This window comes from Callorhinchus milii, unplaced genomic scaffold (genome assembly GCF_018977255.1).
Source record: "Callorhinchus milii isolate IMCB2004 unplaced genomic scaffold, IMCB_Cmil_1.0 Scaffold25, whole genome shotgun sequence".
NCBI classification, from domain to species: domain Eukaryota; kingdom Metazoa; phylum Chordata; class Chondrichthyes; order Chimaeriformes; family Callorhinchidae; genus Callorhinchus; species Callorhinchus milii.
Window position 1 is genome coordinate 4,933,428 of NW_024704766.1, and position 22,966 is coordinate 4,956,393.

The 22,966-nt window shown below is 49.9% G+C and overlaps 2 protein-coding genes across 2 annotated transcripts; both read right to left on the minus strand.

The window, feature by feature from the left end:
* Positions 1-8,562: 8,562 nt before the first annotated feature.
* On the minus strand, positions 8,563-10,515 carry LOC103180328. The gene is made up of 2 exons (XM_007896116.2): positions 10,272-10,515; positions 8,563-9,381 (listed from the first exon to the last, which is right to left on the minus strand). Exons 1-2 carry the CDS (start codon positions 10,509-10,511, stop codon positions 8,716-8,718), a joined length of 906 nt encoding a protein of 301 aa, XP_007894307.1. The 5' UTR covers positions 10,512-10,515; the 3' UTR covers positions 8,563-8,715.
* A 228-nt stretch (positions 10,516-10,743) lies between these two features.
* On the minus strand, positions 10,744-17,079 carry LOC103180352 (interleukin-20 receptor subunit alpha). Its single transcript, XM_007896146.2, has 5 exons — positions 16,752-17,079; positions 15,387-15,513; positions 12,162-12,340; positions 11,733-11,899; positions 10,744-10,989 (listed from the first exon to the last, which is right to left on the minus strand). The coding sequence occupies exons 1-5, from the start codon at positions 16,798-16,800 to the stop codon at positions 10,744-10,746; spliced, it is 768 nt and encodes a 255-aa protein (XP_007894337.1). The 5' UTR covers positions 16,801-17,079.
* Positions 17,080-22,966: the final 5,887 nt, after the last annotated feature.

Here is a 22,966-nt window from a genome sequence, read left to right on the forward strand (position 1 = left end):
CACAAAATATAAAGTCAATTCACTTTACAGTATATCCTATGAAGCGCTTTGAGACGTCGAGAAGACATGAAAAGCGCTATATCAAATGCAAGGATTATTATTATTATTACTATTATTATTATTATTATTAGAGGAAAAAGGAACAGGATGTGTGACGGGTAAATACAGTCATGTGCGAGCTGGGCTGATGACCTGATTACCCCGAGGAAACCGGGAAGGGTGTTTCAGGTCAGGATTCCGGGAGTCATTGATGAATCAGTTGGATACTGTTATGGGAAGTTGGGGATTACGGAGCGATAATGCCAACTGGGACGTGATTTGACTTGACCTCCCGTAACACAGTGGTTAGAGCCCTCACCTCGCCAAGCGAAGGAGCCGGGCAGGGCATAACATTGGGCTTAAGATACCTTACTCCACACGCACACGCCTCTGTTTACCAGGAAGTTGGTTGATAGTCAATTGGCGGATGGCTTTTCCGGGGGTAAAAATAATAATAATAATAATAATAATAATAATAATAATAATAATAATAATAATAATAATAATAATAATAATAATAATCATAATCATAATAATAATAATAATAATAATAATAACAATCCCTCCAAAAAAAAACAACAAAAAATAATAAATTGGTCATTTTCAATCCACGACTGTTTGTGGGACATTGCTGTGCGCAATTGGCTGCCGCGTTCGCCCACAAATATACAGTCAATTCACTTTACAGTGTGTTCTGTGAAGCGCTTTGGGACGTCCTCCCGACGTGAAAAGCGCTATATCAAATGCAAGGATTATTATTATTATTATTCTGTGAAGTGCTTTGAGACGTCGAGAAGACACGAAAAGCGCTGTATCAAATGCAAGGCTCATTATTATTATTATTATTTACAAAAATAAATCGGAATAATTTGCCCTGCCAGCGCCTTGGGACGTCCTCCCGACGTGAAAGGCGCTAAACAAATGCAATTCTTGTTGTTGTTGTTGTAATTCGGTCACTCAGTGTGCGTGGGATACCTCTGCTCTGTTTCGCCCACCCAAAAAAATACACAGTCACTACACTTTACAGTACAACAACAACTTCCACTTATGTCGCGCCCTCCACACTGGGTAGAGCCTCAGAGAGCTCTTAACAGTGGCGGAGCTTGACTCTGAGCCGGGGGGGTGGGGGGGGGTGTTAGTGGTGGGTGGGGGGGGGGGGTGGGGGGGGCTGATGGTGATACCGTTGTCACCTCACCAGCAGTTTGGTGGTTGTGTCACGAACGTCCTTTGTCCGGTTGTGTTTACCAGTAGACACAGAAACCGGGTGTGGCGGTGTTCCTGGTGTTTGTTGAACTACATCTGTCCATTCCAACACGGAGATTCGCTCATTGGTGACTAGAGTTCTGGGCGGGTGACACAACTCGTCCTTCTGGAATGTTTTCTTAAATTGTCAACGCGTTTAATTTTCTCTCTGCTTCCTCCTTGGCCTGAAAACGTTTCTATTTCCTCCCGGATTGGCATACCCACCCCCCCCCCCTCCCTAATAATATTAATATTAATAGTCCTCGCATTTGTTACCGCGCCTTATCACGTCTCAAAGCGCTTCACAGGACATATAAAGTGCAGCGGCTGTGTACTTTGCGGGCGCAATGCGGGCGGACAATTGCGCACAGCAGCGTCCCACAATCTCTCGCGGATTGAGTGACCGAATTATTTTTTGGTGGAGGGGGTCATTACCCCAGAGAGGGATCCGCCACTTGACTAACGAGGCAGGAACGGCAGAGGGATTGCGCTGACTGAGCGGGAAGTGAGAGAAGGCTGAGAGCGAAGCTGGCGGGGACGGAGCTCAGACCTCGCACCCTGACTGAGCTGACCCGGTCCGATCCTCCGACCTGCTTTCTCTTTCTCTTTCGCTTTCTGGTTGACTTATTGAAAATTCACAGTGGTTTCTGGTTTGTTCATGTCGCCCATCGCACACTCTCCTGTTCTCACGCTCTCTCTCACGCTCTCTCTGTTTCTCGCCATCTCTCTCCCTCTCTTCCTCTCACACCATCTCTTTCGCTCCCTTTCTCTCTCTGTCTCTCTCTCTGTCTCTCTCTCTCTCACACACTCTCTCTCTATCTCTGTCTACTCCCACGGGGCTGTTGTTTTTTTGTCGGTTAGACCCAAAACTTGGCTAATGTTACTCCCTGGCCCGGGAATCGAACCCAGGTCCCTCTCGTTTGCAAGGCGAGCGCTCTTAACCACTGAGAGCCACATGACTTAACCGAGTCGAATGGTTTTACGCACCATTGTAAAAACACAAGCGTCAGCATCATCAGATGTGTTTGTGTGAAGCCTGACTATCCTATGTGGGATTGCGGGGTTTGGGGGCGGGGGTGAGGAGAGGGGGGGAGGGGTTGGGGAGGGGGTGGAGGGGGTGGAGGGGTTGGGGGTGGGGGAGTGGAGGAACTGTGAGGTGGAATCCCAAACTGTCGGTATGCTCTGGGACAGGAAGTCCCCTTGACTTCAAAGAAATGAGGATATTTCGCGGCCTCTGCTTTACTGTGGGGTCGGAACAGAGCTCTCAAGTGAATTAGAAAAATTTGCAATGGAGCAATCCATCCTGGGGCTCGCTCCCCCACTGGAGCTCTCTACTCTAACCCCACTCCCTGCTCTCTCCCTCTCTCTCTCTCTCTCCCCATGGTGTCTGTGCTGGGGCTCGCTCCCCCACTGGAGCTCTCTACTCTAACCCCATTGCCTGCTCTCTCTCTCTCTCCCCATGGTGTCTGTGCTGGGGCTCGCTCCCCACTGGAGCTCTCTACTCTAACCCCACTCCCTGCTCTGTCTCTCCCCATCGTGTCTGTGCTGGAGCTCGCTCCCCCACTGGAGCTCTCTACTCTAACCCCATTCCCTACCCTCTCTCTCTCTCTCCCCATGGTGTCTGTGCTGGGGCTCGCTCCCCCACTGGAGCTCTCTACTCTAACCCCACTCCCTGCTCTGTCTCTCCCCATCGTGTCTGTGCTGGAGCTCGCTCCCCCACTGGAGCTCTCTACTCTAACCCCATTCCCTGCCCTCTCTCTCTCTCCCCATGGTGTCTGTGCTGGGGGCTCGCTCCCCCACTGGAGTTCTCTAAGCAGCCAATTGGGCAGAGCAGTGTCCCACAGACAGTTGTGGATTAAGTGACCATAATTATTATTATAATAACTATTATTAATTAATTATTATAATAATTATTAGTAGTAATGTTTTGGAAGGAATTGAGAGACACAGATCTGTCAGCTCAGGGCCAGAGCACTCATAGGGGGGACAGCAGTGAGGTGGTGGGGGGGTATCTGTTTTGAGTTTGTCCCCAATGGAAGAATTAGTTTAATCAGAAATTTGCTATTGGCCAAATTGCATTGCTGCTCAATCACCTGAGACATTCCTGTTTTTGTTCTTAACTGAGAGGGGGAATCAGGGAGAACCAGTTCATGAGCTATTCGGTGTTAGAGAGTAAACGCGAGTGACAGTGTTGAGCTGCACGTCCGTCAGGCTTCCTGCATGGATGGGTAAGATGTGATCCGGCTCAGTGGGGGAGCGAGCCCCAGCACAGACACGATGGGGAGAGAGAGAGAGAGAGAGAGAGAGAGAGAGAAGGGGGGGGAAATGGGGTTAGAGTAGAGAGCTCCAGTGGGGGAGCGAGCCCCAGCACAGACACGATGGGGAGAGAGAGAGAGAGAGAGAGAGGGAGGGGGGGAGAATGGGGTTAGAGTAGAGAACTCCAGTGGGGAGCGAACCCCAGCACAGATACGATGGGGAGAGAGAGACAGAGAGGGGGGAATGGGGTTAGAGTAGAGAACTCCAGTGGGGGAACGAGCCCCAGCACAGACACCATGGGGAGAGCGCGCGAGAGAGAGAGGGGGGGGGAATGGGGTTAGAGTAGAGAACTCCAGTGGGGAGCGAACCCCAGCACCGAGACACGATGGGGAGAGAGAGAGAGCGAGAGCAAGGAATGGGGTTAGAGTAGAGAGCTCCAGTGGGGGAACGAGCCCCAGCACAGACACCATGGGGACAGAGCAGGGAATGGGAATTAGAGCAGCGAGCCTTCAGTTGACATGGGGAGAAGTTCCTCGCAAATGTTTATTGGTGATCATTCTTTTTTTTGGGGGGGGAAAGGATTCTTACCACCTTCGGGAACTAACCAGGTTCCCTAAGGCATTGCAGGCACTTAACATCGAGCAGTTTATGCCCTTTGGGACATTCCTCCTTTGGGTGAAAGGCGATGACCATTTAAATGTAAATGTGTATTGTATTGACGTGGTGATATTCTCCCCAGTCTGGCTAAAGGTTTAGTTTGATTGATTGATTGATTGATTCCAGTTGATAGCCTCGGGCAGTCTAACTCGCACTCGTGGCCTTGTACTCAGAAGTTTCTGGGTTATAGGGCCCCCGCATCAAGACCTGGGCTCAGCGCTGGGAGCGGGTGGTGGAGGGGGGGCCGGCGGCGGGTGGAAGAGCCATATTTTTAGAGGGTCGTTAATTCTTTATAACGATAACAACAATAATGATAATCCTGGCATTTGATACGGCGCCTCATCACGCCTTCGAGACGTCTCAAAGCGCTCGACAGGATAGGCGGTAAAGTGAATTGACTGCGTATTTTGCGGCCAGCCAATTGCGCACAGCAGCGTCCCGCAAACCGCGGCGGATCGAGGGACCGAATTATTATTTTGATGGAAGCGCAAGAGGTGGGGGGGAGCCTGTTTCGGGATGGAGAGGGTCGCTAAAAAGGGTTAATGTTCCTGTACTTGCGGTTGACACTCCCACTGGCTGAGTCTGGCCAAACCTGCTCTGCACACCGAGCGCCTATTTGATGTTATTATTATGACATTTGATCATTTGGTGCGATGATCACAATAATAACTCGCGACAGGCGATTTAACTCGGTATTTCCCGAGGCTGCTGCTAGTCGGAGATGGCCCTGAACTGTCTCCCCTTGGTTTCAGATTCCGATTCGGATACAGAGGTGCCACCGGTTATTTCCCTCCCCCAGGCCCTGAACACCAGCAATTGGGGATCGCAGAATGGCACAGCATCAACAACAAACAATTACACTTCTGTAGCGCCAGCGGGGGGAGACAGTGAGTGACCAGTTACCCCATCTGATCTTCATCCCTCTATATAGTCTGATATTAACACTGACACCTCTATATAGTCTGATATTAACAGTGACACCTCTATATAGTCTGATATTAACACTATATAGTCTGATATTAACACTATATAGTCTGATATTAACACTATATAGTCTGATATTAACACTATATAGTCTGATATTAACACTATATAGTCTGATATTAACACTGACACCTCTATATAGTCTGATATTAACAGTGGGCACCTCTATATAGTCTGATATTAACAGTGGGCACCTCTATATAGTCTGATATTAACAGTGGGCACCTCTATATAGTCTGATATTAACAGTGAGAACCTCTATATAGTCTGATATTAACAGTGGGCACCTCTATATAGTCTGATATTAACAGTGGGCACCTCTATATAGTCTGATATTAACAGTGGGCACCTCTATATAGTCTGATATTAACAGTGGGCACCTCTATATAGTCTGATATTAACAGTGGGCATTTGGTATTAACCGTGTATGTTCCGACAGCTGGGAGCCCCATTGCCGTGCGAGGTGTGATTCTGTCTGTCTGTCTGCTGGCCCTGGCGTTGGTGGTGCTGAGTGTCCTCGCTGTCAGGTGTTGGAAACGCGGACGGTGCTGGACAAGTAGGTGTGGTGTCTCCCTGCGTCACTCCCTCCCATCGCCTCGCCGCATCTCGGTGACACTTGCTCGTTCCCATCAGGGGAAACCTGTTTGGTACAACATCTCGGGCAGTGGTCTACAGCCACAGTGCCGTCACATGTAGTGACTGTTCCTAGAGGCGGACGCGGTGGCCAGTTTGCGCCGTGAAGTGGGATTGATTATCTGTCGGCCAGGACAACAACCACAACAACAACTTCCATTTTATATCACGCCAGGCAGGGTCCTGGAGCACTTAGGACTCCTAGAGAACCTCTTGTGTTTAACGTCCACACGCACAGGTGGAAGGGACGTGGGGTTAACGGTACCTCCAACAATATAGCGCTGCGCCCCCCTCCCCCCCACCACCCAACTCCGATAACGTGGGGAATGTCATCTGGAGTCCTGACTCAAGAGATCAGAAAGTGGCTAATGTTTTCACACTGTGTCTTTGCAACCGGGGCGCGGGGTGGGGGAGAGGGGGATTTCCTGACATAAAGGTTTAGCGGGAAATAACAGCCACCCTCGCGATTAGCTTACAAAGGGTTAAACCCCGCTTCACTCCAACCCCTCCACTTTGTTCCACAGAACCCAAGTTCACCTTCAGCAAAAACGTTCTCAGGTGAGTCGCGCTCAGCAGGAACTCGTGTGAGTTTTTTTGTTACGGAAACGTGGTAAACCCTACCCACCGCAGCGATCGTGGTCTTTCCATACCAACCGGTTCTCTTCCCCCACCCCTCAGCGGGCGCTGACCTGCTCCTCGTGCCCCTGACCGACCCATCCCACCATCAGCATTCGGCCCTTTAGCCTTTCTGCACGCAGGCGGAGATTCCCTTTGGATCTCCAGCCCACATTCCCTTCGCCTCGCTCCCTCCCTCGCCTCCTTCAAGGCCCAACTCAAGACCCTACTCTTCGACCGAGCCTTCAGTGACCCTCCTATCCCATCCCCCCCACACACACACCCCCCCCACACCACCCTCCACCCCATCCTGAACCCAACCCCCAGCTCGGGTCCAAATACCTGACTGTCCAGAGCCTTGGGACGTCCTCCCGACGTGCACTCCAGCACAGCCTTGATCCCAGTACAGGTTGGTGTAATCATGACTTTGTCCACGCAGAGACCTGAAGAACATACAGCTGGAGGTGGAGCCACCGTTTACAGTGAGCGGAGCACTGAGCTTCCCAGGTCCCCGTCCCAGCACCGTCCTCTACCATTACATGGCAACGTTCCAAGAGGAACCACAGTCCAGAAATTCCGGGGCGGAGGGAGGATTGTAGCACTCACCAGTAAGCGGAACCACATTGTTTCACGGCTGATTTGTGGGGACGCCGCTGGGCGCAATTTCCAGTCATTCCACTTTGCAGTGTGTCCTGTGAAGCGCTTTGAGACGTCTCGAAGACGTGATAAGGCCCTATGTCAAATACAAGGATTATTATTATTATTATTATAAAATTTTTGCAATTCTTGACTGTGCCACAAGATGTAGCACTTTGCAAAGGCTTGGGCCTCTCTTCACTGCTTTTCTGAGACGCTGATCTTAAAATCAACCCGATTCCCAGGCTCGATCCCCGCCACATCTCGTGATTTCTCTGCTCGAGTTGCTCATCTTGTTCCCTTTTTTGGAATGGTTGTATTCCCGTCTCGCTAGCCACTGGAGGGAAAGAATTATAACCATGATAATAATCCTTGCATTTAACACAGCGCCTTAGCACTTCTTCGCGACGTCTCAAAGTGCTTCACAGAATATAGGGTAAAGTGTATTGGCTGTATATTTCGTGGGCGAAACGCGGCAGCCAATTGCGCACAGCAGCGTCCCCACAGACAGCCGTGGATTGAGTGACTAAATTATTATTTTTTTCGACCAACAACCAGGTTCCTACTACTGCTAAGTGAACAGAGGTGGGTGTCTGGAGTGGGGAAACCTACCCAACGTTAGGGGGAATCGAACCCAGGTCCTCTCGCTTGCGAGGTGAGCGCTTCTAACCACTGAGCTGCAGGACTCCAATGAGATAAGGCAATGCTCTCCGCGAGACTATTTCACTTTCTTTCTGCGAAGGGTGAACAAGAGACAAAAACTGTAAATGATTTGGATCAAAATTCTCTGTAACCGACTTCTGGAGAATCAGTCATCTGTTACAAACAGAAGTTCCCTTCGGTCAAAACTCCCTACTCTGTAACTTCCCTCTCTCAAACCCACATTAAGGTGCACCGAGCCGGATAGAATGCTCCTAAATGGATTGGGGGGTGGAGGGGGGGGAGCGATTGCAGTCCTTCGAATCCAGGATTGAGCCTTTTCTTAACCGATTCCCAACTGCCTTAGCCTCAACCAAACTTCCCGGCAATCCCTCTACGCTTTCCGTGTAAAGAAATAATTCCCGTAAAAAAATTTGCCCTTTCCGGACGGACAAAAGTTAAACAAAATGATAATAATTTGGTCACTTCGATCCGCAACTGTTCGTGGTCTGCCTCACCAACAACAACATCTTGCATTTAGGCAGCGCCCTTCACACGGCGTAGCATCCCGGAGCGCTTCACGGTGGCGGAGTCTGTCAACGAGCAGAGCGGGGGGGGTGGGGGGAGTTGACAGAAAGCACGGTCAAGAAAGGAAGGGTCTTTTGGCAGGATTTGGAGGTGAGGGCGGGAGAGGGGGCGAGGCGGAGGGATTGGGGGAGAAAGTTCCAGAGATTCGGGTACGTGGTGGCTGAAGGCAACGGCCACCGATGACGGATCGGACGGGAACGAGGGACGAATAGGAGGCCGGAGACAGCCGAGCGGAGGCAGTGGGTGGCAATTAGATAAGACCACGGTGACGGTTCCAGCCATCAGTTTCATGAAAAATCAGATTTTTTTTAATAATAAATTACTATCCAAATAAATTACAAAAATGCATTCGTTCGTTCATTCATTCGTCCCAAGTCCCCCCCACCCCCCCCCACACCCACACCCCAAAAAAAAACAATGTCCATTTCACAAGGTTGCCTCAGTCATCACTAAATCATCTAAAGTCAGGAGTCCGTTTGAGAAGCAGTCCACCGTGTCGAGGTGGCCCGGGGTCGAGAAGCCGAGCGCCGTGTCCTGCTGAGGTGGTGACGCGAGGGACATGCCCCCGTGCTGTGTGGAGCTCGCGGGGTTCGAGCTTTGTTTCTGGTAGCCTGAGACGTCGGGGCTCAGTCCGCTGTCGGGCGTGTTCTGGTGCAGGATGCCGCCCGACCGCAGAATAACAGCGTTCTCCCCGGCCGCCGGGCCCTGGAGGCTGACGGGCTCCGGCCTCTGTTGCATGTAGTGGTTCGGCTCCTCGTCGCAAACTATACTGAGCTGCCCGCTGCTCCAAGCCTCGCACTGCCCGCTGGCCTGACCCGCAGACTGAGCGCTCGTCTGACCCGCGAATTGTCTACTCATCCGACCGCCGGACTGCCCGCTGGTCTGGCTCCCCGACTGCCCGCTCAGATCGATGCCGCTGTCCACAGAAGAGGCCTGTGCGATGTTGACGTCCCGCCAGGCGTCTCCCTGCTCCGGGGGCGAGCACAATAACTTGCTGTTCGTGTCAAAGAAGACCTGAAGCACCACCTCGTCCATCAGCATGGGGTAGTCCATCAGACTGCGACACTTGCTGTTGCTCTTCACAAAGGATTTCTGCCGAAGGGAATAACACAAGGAGAATTCAGGGTCGACCCCCGGAAACCTGAACACATTTCCCCCCCTCTCACGCTCAGCGGAACCTGTTCGGGTGGATGTTGGAAGATCCCCTGGAACTACCCGAAAAGAGAAGTGTCCCAGCCAATAATTCGCCCTCCCACCCACCACCGCTCACCCCCCCCTCACCGCCCGTCCCAATAAAAATCAGTCAATGTGGGGGATGCAGACATGAGCAAATTTGTGGAGTCGTGTAGTGCAGTAGTTTAGCGAGAGGACCCAGGTTCGATTCCCGGGTGGGGCCAAACCTCAGGCAAGTTTCCTGACTCCACCCGAAGTGAAGAGCTTGTGAGAGTTTTGCTATCGACGCTTTAAGTAATCAGAGGATTATTATTAAAGTTAAGTGTCTCACAGAGAGATTTACCCCCAGGCTCTGGTAAACAGCGTTCTTAACGCTGTGGTGCTTGGTTCCGACTGGGTGTAGCGGCCAGTGAGGCTCGTTAGGGAGTGAAATTCATTATCCTTTTGTACTCAACCATCAAACACACACACACACCCACCCGCACATTTCAGCAGTTCTGGATAGTGAGGACTATGGGGGAACTCAGGCTGACTTTGTTCTTTTCCCAGTCTCAAGCAGATGCAAGCCCTGATCTGAGCTCAATAACTCAGCACGGAGTGAGCCTGGAGCCTTGTGGTGTGTGTGTGTGTGTGTGTGTGTGCGTGGTTGAGTGCTGTAGAGCTCGGGGGGGGGGAGCCGGGAGAGGAGAGACCAGACTCTCAGTGATGAGAACATGATGCAATGTGCAGTGATGAGACATCGCAGGTTATCCGTGGTTCTTCTCGGAATTTCCGCTCTACGTTGCACTCCGACATTCTCAGGAACTTACCAGCACGCTCGGGATCTCGGGCTTTTTGCTCCGGTGGTGGTAGAAAATCCCGAAGAAGACACACAGCACAACGATGGTGAAGACAACAGCGCTGGCGGCGCCAATCGCCACGTTCCCGATCTCCAAGCCTGGAGACAAGCAAAACCCTCTTGTTAATCCGTAAGCCATCCTGAAGGCTGAGGCTACGTCCATGCAATCTGTGCGCCGGGACTGATGATGTGGACCGGCCTCTGTTGTCATCAGACTCCGGCCCTGCCAAGCGCTCCGGGACGCTACCCCACGTGAAGGGCGCTATTTAAATGCAAGTTGTTGTTGGAAGCCAGACGCCAATTGGCACCTCAGTCCAGGGCCAGGCCGCCAGGAGCCTCCGAGCATTGTGCTGGTAATCCAGCAAGCAGCCATAGTTGTTGGCAAACTTGTCAGCCTTTCCCCCCCCTGCCCCCACCCCATCGGAGGGTACCCCGGACCCTCCTCACACCATCCGATTAATCCTACTCCCGTGCCTTTCCCTCTCCAGCCACGTGGTGGAAGCTGTGTGGCATTCACGTATCAGAGGCTTACCTTGTGGCAGTTGTGGAATGTGTTGGCATTTCTCACTGGAGAAGTTGGAATGGTTGGGACGCGTGCTGATGCTTGTCTGCACGCTGACACAGTAAACCTCTCCTGGTTTCAGTTCCATGGATCGCCACGATCCGAGTGCTTTAAACTCCCAGACGTGCTGAGAATGAGAGTGCCTCCAGTGAGTACAACTTGGCCCAACAAATCACTAGGTCACACGAGAGGTTTGGATGAAGCTGGTCGTTTGGCCCATTTGATCTCATCCTTCCAGAATACCCGCCCGTTCCCACCGATTCGTATAATAGTAATAATAATACGTGCATTTTACACAGCGGCTTATCACACCTTTGAGATGTCTCAAAGCGCTTCACAGGACACACCGTAAAGTGAATTGACTGTATATTTTGTGGACGAAACGCGGCAGCCAATTACGCACAGCAACGTCCCCACAAACAGTCATGGGTTGAGTGACAAAATTTTTTTTTGGAGGGGTTATTAGCCTCCGGAAAAGTGATCTGCCAATCGACTAACAACCAGGTTCCTGCTTACTGCAAAATAAACAGAGACGTGTGTGCGGGTGGAGTAAGGAAACTTGCCCAACGTTTTGCACTGCCCGGGAATGAAACCTGGGTCCTCTCGCTTGCGAGGCGAGTGCTCTAACCACTAAACTACACGTCTCATCCCCAATGCCCCGGCTTGTACCACTCTGTTTGGTTACGAATACATGTATGAAGTCCTATTGTGAGCACAAGTACGTGTACGAAGCTGACTTGTGCGAAATTATATTACGAAAAGACGCATGCGGGCGAGTAAAACAGATTAATAATATCAGGAAATAGCTCCCGCGAGGAGATGCATTTACTCTGTCTTTCATTCCATCTGTTAACTGCAGTGAAAATGTACCTGATCAGAGCCGTTCTTTCGTAATCGAATTTTGTTGACCAGAGCAGACCCGAAGATGTCCGTCATGGCCCTGAAGAGCGAACCTCTCTGCAGAACAAGCGGATTGATGCTGACTACAATCTGCTTCAAGTCCGCCTTTACCTCAAAGGTCGGGCAGCTTAGAGAAGCTGAGAGAAACAAAAGGTTCAAATTAATTATCATCCTTGCATTTGATACAGCACCTTATCACGTCTTCGAGACGTTCCAAAGCGCTCCACAGGATACACAGTAAAGTGAATTGACTGTATATACGTGGGAGAAACATGGCAGCCAATTGCGCACAGCAGCGTCCCCACACACAGCTGTGGATTGAGTGACTGTGGCGCAGGATTTGCAAATATGTGCGCGAAGCACATCAGTATTCACTGTGTCAATCCCTACACTACTTACTGGATTCGATGGGCGTGAAGTAATCTGCCACCTGCCATTCCGAGGTCACATTCTCCACAACTCTCCTGACTCGGGTGATGAAGGTATCGTTGAATTCCCAGGTCTCCAACGTCAGATCACACGACCAGTTTGATATGTGCGTACAGTGTGGCACCTCTATCCAAATTCCTACACCGTACCTGCCGACCAAACAGGAGGCTCGTCAACAACAAGAACTTGCATTTATATAGCGCCCTTTCACGCAGGATAGCGCCCCAGAGCGCTTACATCATACACGATTGACACCATCAGTTCAGATTAGGAAGGTCTTTCGGCCCAATTGATTTCATCCTTCAAGGACACCAGCCCTCCACTCTCCCCATTACAGCATCAAACTACCCTCAATGGTACCTCACTAATCAATGCCCCTCTGTTGTAAGGAATGCTCCCCACCCCAGGTCCATCCTGAAACTGCCCTTCTCACCCTGACGTACCTGGGGGTTTTGTTCTGGGATTCCTTTCACTAAAACGCCAAAGAAATAATGGGGTCAAAATCAACAGTTTTTTTTATGTTTGCTCTGCGGTTTATGGAGCCGTCTGAATTGTGAATCCTCAAAATTGGGAAACCGTCAAATATTTTCCGTCCTCAAGATATACAAGTCAATTCACTTTGCGGTATATCCTGTGAGGCACTTTGTTTCCAGCGCCTTGGGACATCTTCCTGACGTGAAAGGCGCTGTGCGAGCGTAGTTTCTTGGTTTTTGTGGTGGTTGTAAGCTGCCAAAGGCACGCAGGACCCCTGGGTTTTATGACGTTTCCTTAAATAAGGAAAGAAATGTGTTTGCGAATTCTGCAGCTGGCTGAGGTCGGAGTAGATCATTAACTAGTTAGAGCTCACTGCATGCAAGAGTGGACTAACCTGTGGAGTGTTCGCCTTGACTAGGCACAAGGTCACACACACAGGTTATTGACCGGCCGTTGCAACAGGATGCAACTTGCTATGAGAGTAAATAATCCGTTCATTTGAGACAATGTCCGCAACATTAAAGAATCTCAAGTTAAAAGGCTTCACGGAGAATCTCTGTCAAGCGTAGTGACTGCTTATCTGTAGGCAAACATTGCCCGTGTCAACATCCCACACAAAGGCATAAAGTGAATGATTAATTTATCTGCAGGATGCGAGGAGAAAGTCTATGTTTCCCCCCCAATACAATCATGAGATCTTTAGCATCACATCCACACAGGCACAGATGGGATTTGGTTTAGAATAGTAACACTTGCATTTAAATATAGCGCCCTATCATATCTTCGAGACGTCTCAAAGTGCTTCAAGGGATATACTGTAAAGTGAATTGACTGTATTTTATGGGCAAAACGCGGCAGCCAATTGCACACAGTCCCACAGTCATGGATTGAATGACCAACTATTTTTAAAGGTATTATTATTACCTCCGTAACAGCAATACGCCAATCAACTAACAACCGGGTTTACTGCGGGTTTACTGCGGGTTTACTGCGAGGTAAACAGAGGGGTGTGGGGTAAGGAAACTTGCCTAATGTTTCGCCCTGCCCGGGAATCAATCCCATGTCCTCTCGCTTGCGAGCCAATGGCCTTAAGCTACAGGATTCGACCTCATTAAAATCTTAAGAATTCAGATGAATCCTTCAGATTATTTAGTGAAAAAGCAATTTAAATTAATATTGAAAAAATTCAGATGGATTTTCATGTCTCATTTTAACGATGGGGCCTCAGCACTACCCTCTGGACTCGCTTCCCTTTTTTTTTTTACACGACCCTCTACAGCAGCACGTTCCACACTTTCGCCTCCCTCTGCGTGGAGAAAGCGTGTCACTAGTAACTTCCCCTTCTGGTATTCCCTGAAACATCCCTGTGTCATTATTATAACACACACGCGAGGGGAAAATCAGCAACATTACATCCCACCCCGTCTCCCGTTACGATAATAATAATCCTTGCGTTTGATACAGCGCCTTATCACGTCTTAGAGACGTCTCAAAGCTCTTCACAGGAAACACTGTAAAGTGAAGCGACTGTGTGTTTTTGTGGGCGAAACATTGCCACGGTGAGAACACGCCTAAAACAGGTCAGCAGTGTGACAAGAGCTGAACGCTGCGCCAGTCAGTGTCCGCGGATAAGCTGCTCGTTCGCTCTATGGACGTGTTCGAGATCTTGCTCTACGCGACATGGCCGCCACTCTTCATAAAACAAGACAGATCGCTTGGGCGTAAATTACTGTATGTGCTTCGAGATATTGTGATTCCGCCATCGCGGAGCGCTCCGAGACGCTAACTCGCGTGAGGGGAGGGGGTGAGGGGGAGGGGGTGAGGGGGGGGGGGATGGGGGGGTCGCTGTTCTTGTTCTTGTTGTGGTTGAGCTGATGCACACGGAAGGACTTGATGTAAGAGCAGATTATTTGCGAGTCGAGCTGCAGTAATGGTGGGAGGCTGTGAACTTTACACTTTACATGCACATGCACACGCTCATACACACACCCACACACACACAAGCTCACACACACAAGCTCACACACACGTGCACGGAGCTGGAAACCAAACACAATTGGCATCTCTACCACAAAGCGCAGTTTCCGGGCTGATGGGGTGGGGAGTTGGTGGTGGGGGGGATGGGGGGGGGGGGGGGCGTGGGGAGCTGCTTCTGTATTTCACGTTATGAATTTATCACTAAACCAATCTCAAACCTGCAGTTTCTCTGGTTAACAACATTCTGTGGGCGGAAGATGTTGAGCTATATGTCTCACGTTCCTGGCGGGTTAAGCTCACCGAACACATCAGCAGAGAAGAGTTAATTTGCGTAAAAATACTTATTCATCGCAGAAATTAAATTGGTCCAATGTTGAACTGGTGATCTCTTACCCCACTCTGGAGCCACTCTGCACTAATCCCATTTCCCTGGCTCTTTCCCTTTCGGCTGTGCTGGTGCTCGCTCCTCACTCTATCCCCTTTCATTTCTCCATTCCCCTTGTAGGCTGACACGTGTTTTTTTGTTAAGAAACTTAAACCGAGACTCTTTTAAATGTCATATTCCCAGCCACAAAGCTGGTTAATGTAAATGACTCTACGCGCCAGGGACAATACGGAGCCTGCGGTTAACAACATCGACACCAACAACTTGCATTCACATAGCGTCCCTCACCCAGGACAGCGTCCCAGGGCGTCTGCGTGCAGTCTTGTACTCCCACTTGAGATAGAAAGAGCTGTGGTTACCTTGTGTATTGGACGTCATACAGAGCTGGTGTGGGGGAGTCTGAAGGTGGCCTCCAGTGTAGAATGTTTTCAGTATTCACAGAGACAAAATGAAGGTCCTCGGGAGCACTCAGACTGCTGTCAGCTCCTGTAACAACATTCAGACCGTCATCTATAATATAATAATCATAATAATGATCCTTGCAGTTGATATGGAGCCTTATCGCGTCTTCGAGACCTCTCAAAGCGATTCACAGGATATACTGTAAAGTGAATTGACTATATATTTTGTGGACGAAACGCAACAGCCAATTAATTGCGCACAGCAGCGTCCCCACAAACAGCCGTGGATTGAGTGATCAAATTGTTTTTAATTCCAATCCAATTATACCAATAGCACTTTTATTTAAATCAGACCGTCAGTTTCTTGCTAATGATAAAAATGATAAAAGTCCTTTTCGTCTCTTCTAACCGTCCTTATTGCTAGTGAGTTAACAGTTAACAGTGCCCCCGGCGCACTACAAATAACTCAAGTTAAGCAGCAGAAAGAGAATAAGCAAAGAAAATATAGCTCGGTTTACATAAACTAAAGGGAAAGGAGTGGAGATGGGCCTCATGGCTCTACCAACTCTTTCAGGAGGGAGGGAATACAGGAGAGATCCATCCAAATATCATACAAATATTCCACCTCTTTATTTTCATCCCCAAAATACAGGCAATTCAATTTACAGTATAGTCTGTGAAGCGCTTTGAGACGTCTCAAAGACATGATAATGCGCTACACCAAATGTAAGGAGTTTATTATTGTTCATCCCATCAAAACTATCTGTCAGAAATGCACAGAAAACCACTTGACACTCCCTGGCTTATTCAGAAAGTTGTCTAGCAACACTTGGTTGGTTCTCAAAACACTTTTTTTGCAGCAATATTCACACGGCAATGCTCTCTATAATAACAATAATAATCCTTGCCTTTGACATAGCACCTTATCGCGTCTCAAAGCGCTTCACAGGATATACTGCAAAGTGAATTTAGTGCTTTCTCGAGCATACAGTGATGTGGCTCAGATATTTCCGTGACTAACACTGCATCGACTTCAGTATACCACTCACTACAATAATTCGCAGAGGGGGAGAGAGAGAGAGAAACACACAGAACACACACACACACACACACACACAGGCCGTCTCAAACTTCATTTCCACTTGTTTCAACTTAAAACAAGAAAGATTTCGATAAGTAAGATAGACAGGTACAGACGCGGACAGACACTGAATAAACAGGAGGGAAGGGTTAAACTGAACTGGTTTTATTCACGAAGAGCTGGCTGATCGGTTTAACAACGTCGGTATGTGCATATATATACAACTAGAAAAAGTTGCTTACCGGAGAGGCTGGCAAGGCACAGGAGAATCGCTGTAACTCTGAACGCCATTTCTCTCTCTCTCTCTCTCAGTCAGTTAAAGTTCCAGCTTCTCTCAGTGCTTCACCAAGGAACATTCAGACACACTGAGTGTTTCAGCTTCAGTGAAACGCGTGGGAGGGGTAGTTTAATGCATCAGTTCTCTTTCGTCAGTTTCAAGGGGCGGTTTTCAAACAGCACAGAAAATCCCACCCTGAGCTGGACAAAAAAAGGGGAATTTGGTTCCTCAGAGAGGACCACAGTTTAACATCTCTTTTGAAGAGCTGCATATTTGACACTGTAATGCCCCCACCCTCTAGTAATGCACTGATAGGTCAGACCAAACTCGGAGTTGAAAGTCCTGATGTGGGCTGGAAGCCACAAAGGTCTTACTCAGAGGTTTACAAGATGTTAGCCAAATATATACGTGTGTATTTAGGTTTGTGAAGGCAGACAGACCGTGGATTTACAACAACATGCGTTCATACAGCACACCCTCACCCAAGCTGTTCGTGGGTGGCAGCTGCGAGCTCTTAAGGCAAGGGTCAATGGTGGTGGAGAAGGAAGGAGGGAGGGAATGAGCTGGAGATGTCCAGATAGGGAGACCTATGTGAAACCATACAAAACACCCCAGTGTTTGAGGTATATTTCACGATGAGTTGATTGTGAAGCTGCTGCTATTTTGAGCATCGAAAAGGTTAGAACAAGAAACGTTTTGAGACGTCTCAACATTATAGTCAGCGGATATATCCTGAGAGGTTGGTGGAAGCCGATTCGATAATATCTTTTAAGAGAGAAGTAGATCATTATTTGGGGAGGACACGTTTGTAGGGCTATGGGGAGAGAGTGGGGAATGGGATTGATTTGAGCAGCTCTTTTCAAAAAACCAAGCACAGACACGATGACATCGAATGGCCTCCTTCTGTCCTGTATAACTCTATGATTCTATGGTATCAAATCCAACAACAACAACAACAACAAGATTCTATTTATTGAGCGCCTTTCACGTCAGGAGGACGTCCCAAGGTGCTGTACAGTTGGGTCAGGACCCGAGCAGGGGGAAATGGTCAGGGTGAGGGGGGGGAAGGGAGGGAGCGAGGAGGGGGTGGAGAGTCGAGAGGGGAGCTGAAGGCTGAAGGTCAAAGAGAAAGGTCTTGAGACCGGCCTTGAAGGAGGAAAGGGAGGAAGCGGCGAAGGCACTGGGGATGGAGTTCCAGAGCCTCGGGGCTGAGAGGCTGAAGGCCCGGCCACCGATGGTAGGGCGGTTGGGGCGGGGGATGTGGAGCAGACCGGAGCCAGAGGAACGGAGGGTACGGGCGGGTAGGTAGGGGGATAGTAGGTCGGAGAGGTAGGAGGGAGCGAGGCCGTGAATGGCCTTGTAGGTGAGGGTGAGGATTTCATCATCGTTGAAAAGTCTCAGAAAGGTAATTTCACCAGAAAGAAAAGCCTTGAATAGCTTTGCGGACCAAGATTTAAAAATGAAATCGAACTTCATGTAGGTAAATACAGCCAGTAACCGCACACGTAGAAAAAACACAGCAAAGTGGCAGGTGACAACATAGCTATAATCTTATCTCAAGACTCAGATAACATGACAAGCTGCCCGGGGTGGCTCGGCACACTTTATCTTAACCGTCCACCTCCTAAATATTTAATCTGCTTCCATTTCCTGCAATTATAATAACCTTGTATTTGGCACAGCACCTTCAACGTGAAAGTCATAAAAAAAACTTTACAGGTTATCGCCGTCAGGTGCAGTGACTGTAGACAGATGGGACGGCCACATTACGGACAGCAAGGCCCTAAAAGCAGCCATAAGAACATAAGAATTTGCCAGGCAAAAAGGTCCATCTATTGCACCTTCCACCATACTCGCCAGTCACTTAAAATGTCATGCCCCAAACTTTATACGGTCTCCCCCAGATATTATTTTCTAACAGAAATCTATCTAATTTGTTCTTCAAGCAAACGACACTTTCTTCTTCCACCAGGGAGCCTGTTCCATAAGTTTACTACTCTCTCACTGAAGTAGCGTTTCTACAATTTATTCAGAACTCCCCACCCACCACCACCCCCACACCCTCTCCCCGCACCTTCAATTGCAGGCCAAGTTCTCTGGTTCTACTGTTCAGTGCAAGATAAATTAGCATGGAGTGAATGGCCGATTTAGCGGGAGGGATCCTGGCAGAAACTGCCTAATCTTTTTCAGTTGTGTCACAGGATATTCGACATCCATCTCTGAACAGGTGGAGACACTGTTTATCTGAAGAACACAATCACTGACGTTGCAGTGGACCCCAATACTACACGAGGATTGTCAGCCCGGACTGCGAGCACAAGTCGTGGAACTTTTGACCTTGAGACTACCAAAAGACCATTTTTCCCTATTTATGTATCTGTTTACATGAAACGGTTATTTATACATTAACTGAAACTGCATGTAAAGATATGGGGAATTTCCCTGCTTAAATCTGGTGCAAAATTAGTCAATCGGGGTACTGAGGCTGATTGGGGCACAATACTAAGCATAGATATCTAGTTGTTCTAGGATTACCCAGTAAAGCAAGTTATTTTGATAAATTCATTAAAAAAAGCAGTGGTAATAACTTAGAAGTTTCTGTCAAATGATCATATAGATCGAAGCCATTCTCTTTCCCTTTGTCGCCCCCCGTTTTGCTTCCCCTTTCCATCTCATTGCACGGGTTGGTTTATGAAGTCAGGCTGTTTCTTTTCATTTCTCTATTCTTCTGGTAACGGGAAAAAAATACTTTGAAATTTTTGTGTTTCACGGTTTGAGTTCCTGTTATTATAAGGAGTGAATCATAAACCATCAGCATGTACACCCAAGATACTGGGGGGAGAAGGGGACTCCGAGCCTGCAATTGTATTTCACTAACGATTAACCAATTCCATTAACAAAACAACAAGATTACATTTGTATAGCGTCGGGAGGACGTCCCAAGGCGCTGGACAGAGTACAGCATGTCAGACCCGAGCTGGGGTTGGGGGGTGTAAGGGAGGGGAGGGGAAGGAGGGAGGCCGATGGAATGGTCGCAGAGGAGGGTCTTGAGGCGGGACTTGAAGGAGGGGGCGAGGCGGTGTGACTGGGAGATGGAATTCCAGAGGTTGGGGGCAGAGAGACTGAAGGCTCTCCCGCCAATGGTGGGGCGGGTGGGTCGGGGGACGTGGAGCAGGGCAGAGCCGGCTGAGCGGAGGGAATGGGCCAGGTTAGTAGGGGGTTAGGAGGTGGCAGAGGTAGGGTGAGGCGAGGCCATGGAGGACTTTGTATGTGAGGACCAGGATCTTGAACTGGATCCTCTGAAGGATATGGAGGCAGTGGAGTCGGGCGAGAGTGGGGGAGATGGGGTCATGGAGTTTGGTGTGGGAGAGGACATGGGCTGCGGAGTTCTGGATTATCTGCAGCCTGTGGAGGGAGGGGTTGGGAAGGCCGACAAGCAGGGCGTTTGCGTAGTCGAGCCTGGAGGTGATGAAGGCATGAAGAAGAGTTTCAGCGGTTGAGGGATGAGGTAGTGGCGGAGTTGGGCGATGTTATGGAGGTGAGGGAAGGCAGAGCGGGTCATGGCTTGAATGTGGGGGAGAAAAGACAGTTGAGGGTCGAACAAGACACCTCGGTTCCTGACTGGCGGTGAGTTGTAGCGTACCACCATGGAGGGTGATGCTACCGGAGCCTGAGGGTGCGGAGGTGCTGATGTGAGCCAATCAGGAGGGCCTCAGTCTTGTTCACATTCAACTGTAGGAAATTTTCCCTCATCCCGGGGACTTGATGTCAATATTAACTCAATCCTTTAAGATCCGAAGTAGGTTTAAGCACTGGAGCACTATAATAATAATTGTACTTTTATAGCGCCTTATCACGTCTCGAAGGGCTTCACAAAATAAATTGCAACGTGGATTGACTGTGCGTATTTTGTGGGAAAAAGCACACCTGTGTCCCACAAACAGCCGTGGATTGAGTGACCAAATTATTATTATTTTTGAAGGAATTATTACTCCCGGAAAGCGATTCGCCAACTGACCAACAACCGGGTTCCTGCTTGCCTGCTAGGGAAACAGGAGCGCGCGGAGTAAAGAAACTTGCCGAAGATTTCACCCTGCCTGGGAACCGAACCAGGTCCAAATGAACCGATGAAACGATGAGGAAGCGGCAAGGCTGGATAAAAATCCCGTCATCCTTGAACAAAGTAAAGTAAAATAAAAGTCAGAGAGGGATTGGAGGCAGAAGGTCGTAACTGAAAGCAAAAATGTTACAGTCGCTGAGTGATCACAAAAAGCATTAACCTTGACATGGCTGAGTGTGAACTTATTATAGAACAGTTGAAGTTTGTGACCTCAAAAGAAACCCCACTGCCGTCAACAATCAAGTGGTTATGTAACTCGTTGGATCGTGCTTCAAGTGTTTGAAGTGGCTTGGAATAGAAGAGCTGTTGTTTCCGAGAGACGAAAGAAATTGGGTCGTGGAATTTAATTGTAGATTAGGAACAGGAAGGGAGTTCCTTTGGAGATATGGTAATAGTACATTGTGTGGATAGAGGAAACAATCTCTGCCTTGGAGTCCTCTGAACGCCTCTCGCTCTGGCCTTCATCCCTCACTGATCCCTCTTCTCCTCTCACCCTCCTCCACAACACCCTCTCCTCCGCACTCGACGCTCTTGCCCCCATCACCTGCCGTACTGTCTCCTATTCTCGCTCCTCCCCCTGGTTCACCACCCACCCCCGCTCACTGAAGAGCCAGGTGCGGGCCGCTGAACGCACCTGCCTCAAATCTGGCCTTACGGTCCACCGGCAAATCTTGCTGGACCTCCTCAAGACCTACCGCTCCACTCTAGCCTCGGCCAAGTCGTCCTTCTACTCCAGGATAATCCTGGAGGCGAAGTACAACCCCGGGCTTGATGCGTCGCAGCTATCAAGCTACCGGCCCATCTCCAACCTCCCCTTCCTGTCCAAGGTTCTCGAAAGGGTCGTCGCCTCCCAGCTGCGCTCTTTCCTCTCCACCCACTTTTGGAACCCCTCCAGTCGGGTTTCCGTGCTGCCCATTCGATACGGTCGACCACTCTATCCTCCTCCACCGCTTGTCCTCCCACCTCAACCTTCAAGGCCCTGTCCTTGAGTGGTTTAGGTCGTACCTCTCCCACCGTCTTCATTTTGTCTCCGCTAACGGCTTTTCCTCCACCCCCCGCACTGTCTCGTGCGGTGTCCCTCAGGGCTCTGTTCTCGGTCCCTTCCTCTTCACCCACTGTATGCTCCCCCTGTGGTGACAGCATCCGCAGACATGGGGTTAACGTCCACATGTATGCGGATGACACCCAACTCTACCTTTCCTCCTCTACCCTCAACTCCACGAGCCCCGATGTCCTGACAGCTGTCTGTCCGACATCGAGTCCTGGACGAGAGACAACTTTCTTCAGCTCAACGTGCGAAAAACCGAGGCCCTCCTGATTGGCTCACGTCAGCGCCTCCGCACCTCAGGCACTGACAGCATCAGCATCCAAGGCTGCACTCTCCACCTCTCAAAGCCATCAGGAACCTCGGGGTTCTGTTCGACCCTGAGCTGTCCTTTCTTCCCCATATCCGCACCACAACTGGCACCGCCTTCCATCACCTCCAAAACATCGCCAGACTACGGCACTACCTCACCCCTCACACGGCTGAAACTCTGGTCCACACCTTTATCACCTCAAGGCTGGACTATGGGAACTCTCTCCTCACCAGCCTTCCCGGTCCTCCCTCCACACTGCAGGTCATTCAGAACTCTGCAGCTCGTGTACTGTCCCGCACCAGACACCGCGACCACATCACTCCCGCCCTCGCCCTCACTCGCCTCCACCGGCTCCCCATCCCCCAGAGGATCGAATTCAAGATCCTCATCCTCACCTCCAAGGCCATTCACGGCCTCGCTCCCTCCTACCTCTCCAACCTACTATCCCCCTACTTACCTACTCATAACCTCCGTTCCTCTGGCTCCGGTCTGCTCCACATCCCCCGCCCCAACCGCCCTACCATCAGTGGCCGGGCCTTCGGCCTCTCAGCCCCGAGGCTCTGGAACTCCATCCCCCAGTGCCTTCGCCGCTTCCTCCCTTTCCTCCTTCAAGGCCGGTCTCAAGACCTTTCTCTTTGACCGTGCCTTCAGCTCCCCTCTCGACTCTCTACCCCCTCCTCGCTCCCTCCCTTCCCTCCCTCA

What these genes read in the sequence shown, in the direction of transcription:
- LOC103180328 (XM_007896116.2), bottom strand. Translation starts at nt 10,511, where the DNA reads ATGACAACAGAGGCCGGTCCACATCATCAGTCCCGGCGCACAGATTGC. An exon ending in CCGAGATCCCGAGCGTGCTG is followed by an intron (nt 9,382 to 10,271) that starts GTAAGTTCCTGA and finishes TCCCTTCGGCAG; the next exon opens with AAATCCTTTGTGAAGAGCAA.
- LOC103180352 (XM_007896146.2), bottom strand. Translation starts at nt 16,800, where the DNA reads ATGGCGTTCAGAGTTACAGCGATTCTCCTGTGCCTTGCCAGCCTCTCC. An exon ending in TATGACGTCCAATACACAAG is followed by an intron (nt 12,341 to 15,386) that starts GTAACCACAGCT and finishes TTTGGTCGGCAG; the next exon opens with GTACGGTGTAGGAATTTGGA. An exon ending in GAAAGAACGGCTCTGATCAG is followed by an intron (nt 10,990 to 11,732) that starts GTACATTTTCAC and finishes TCTCATTCTCAG; the next exon opens with CACGTCTGGGAGTTTAAAGC.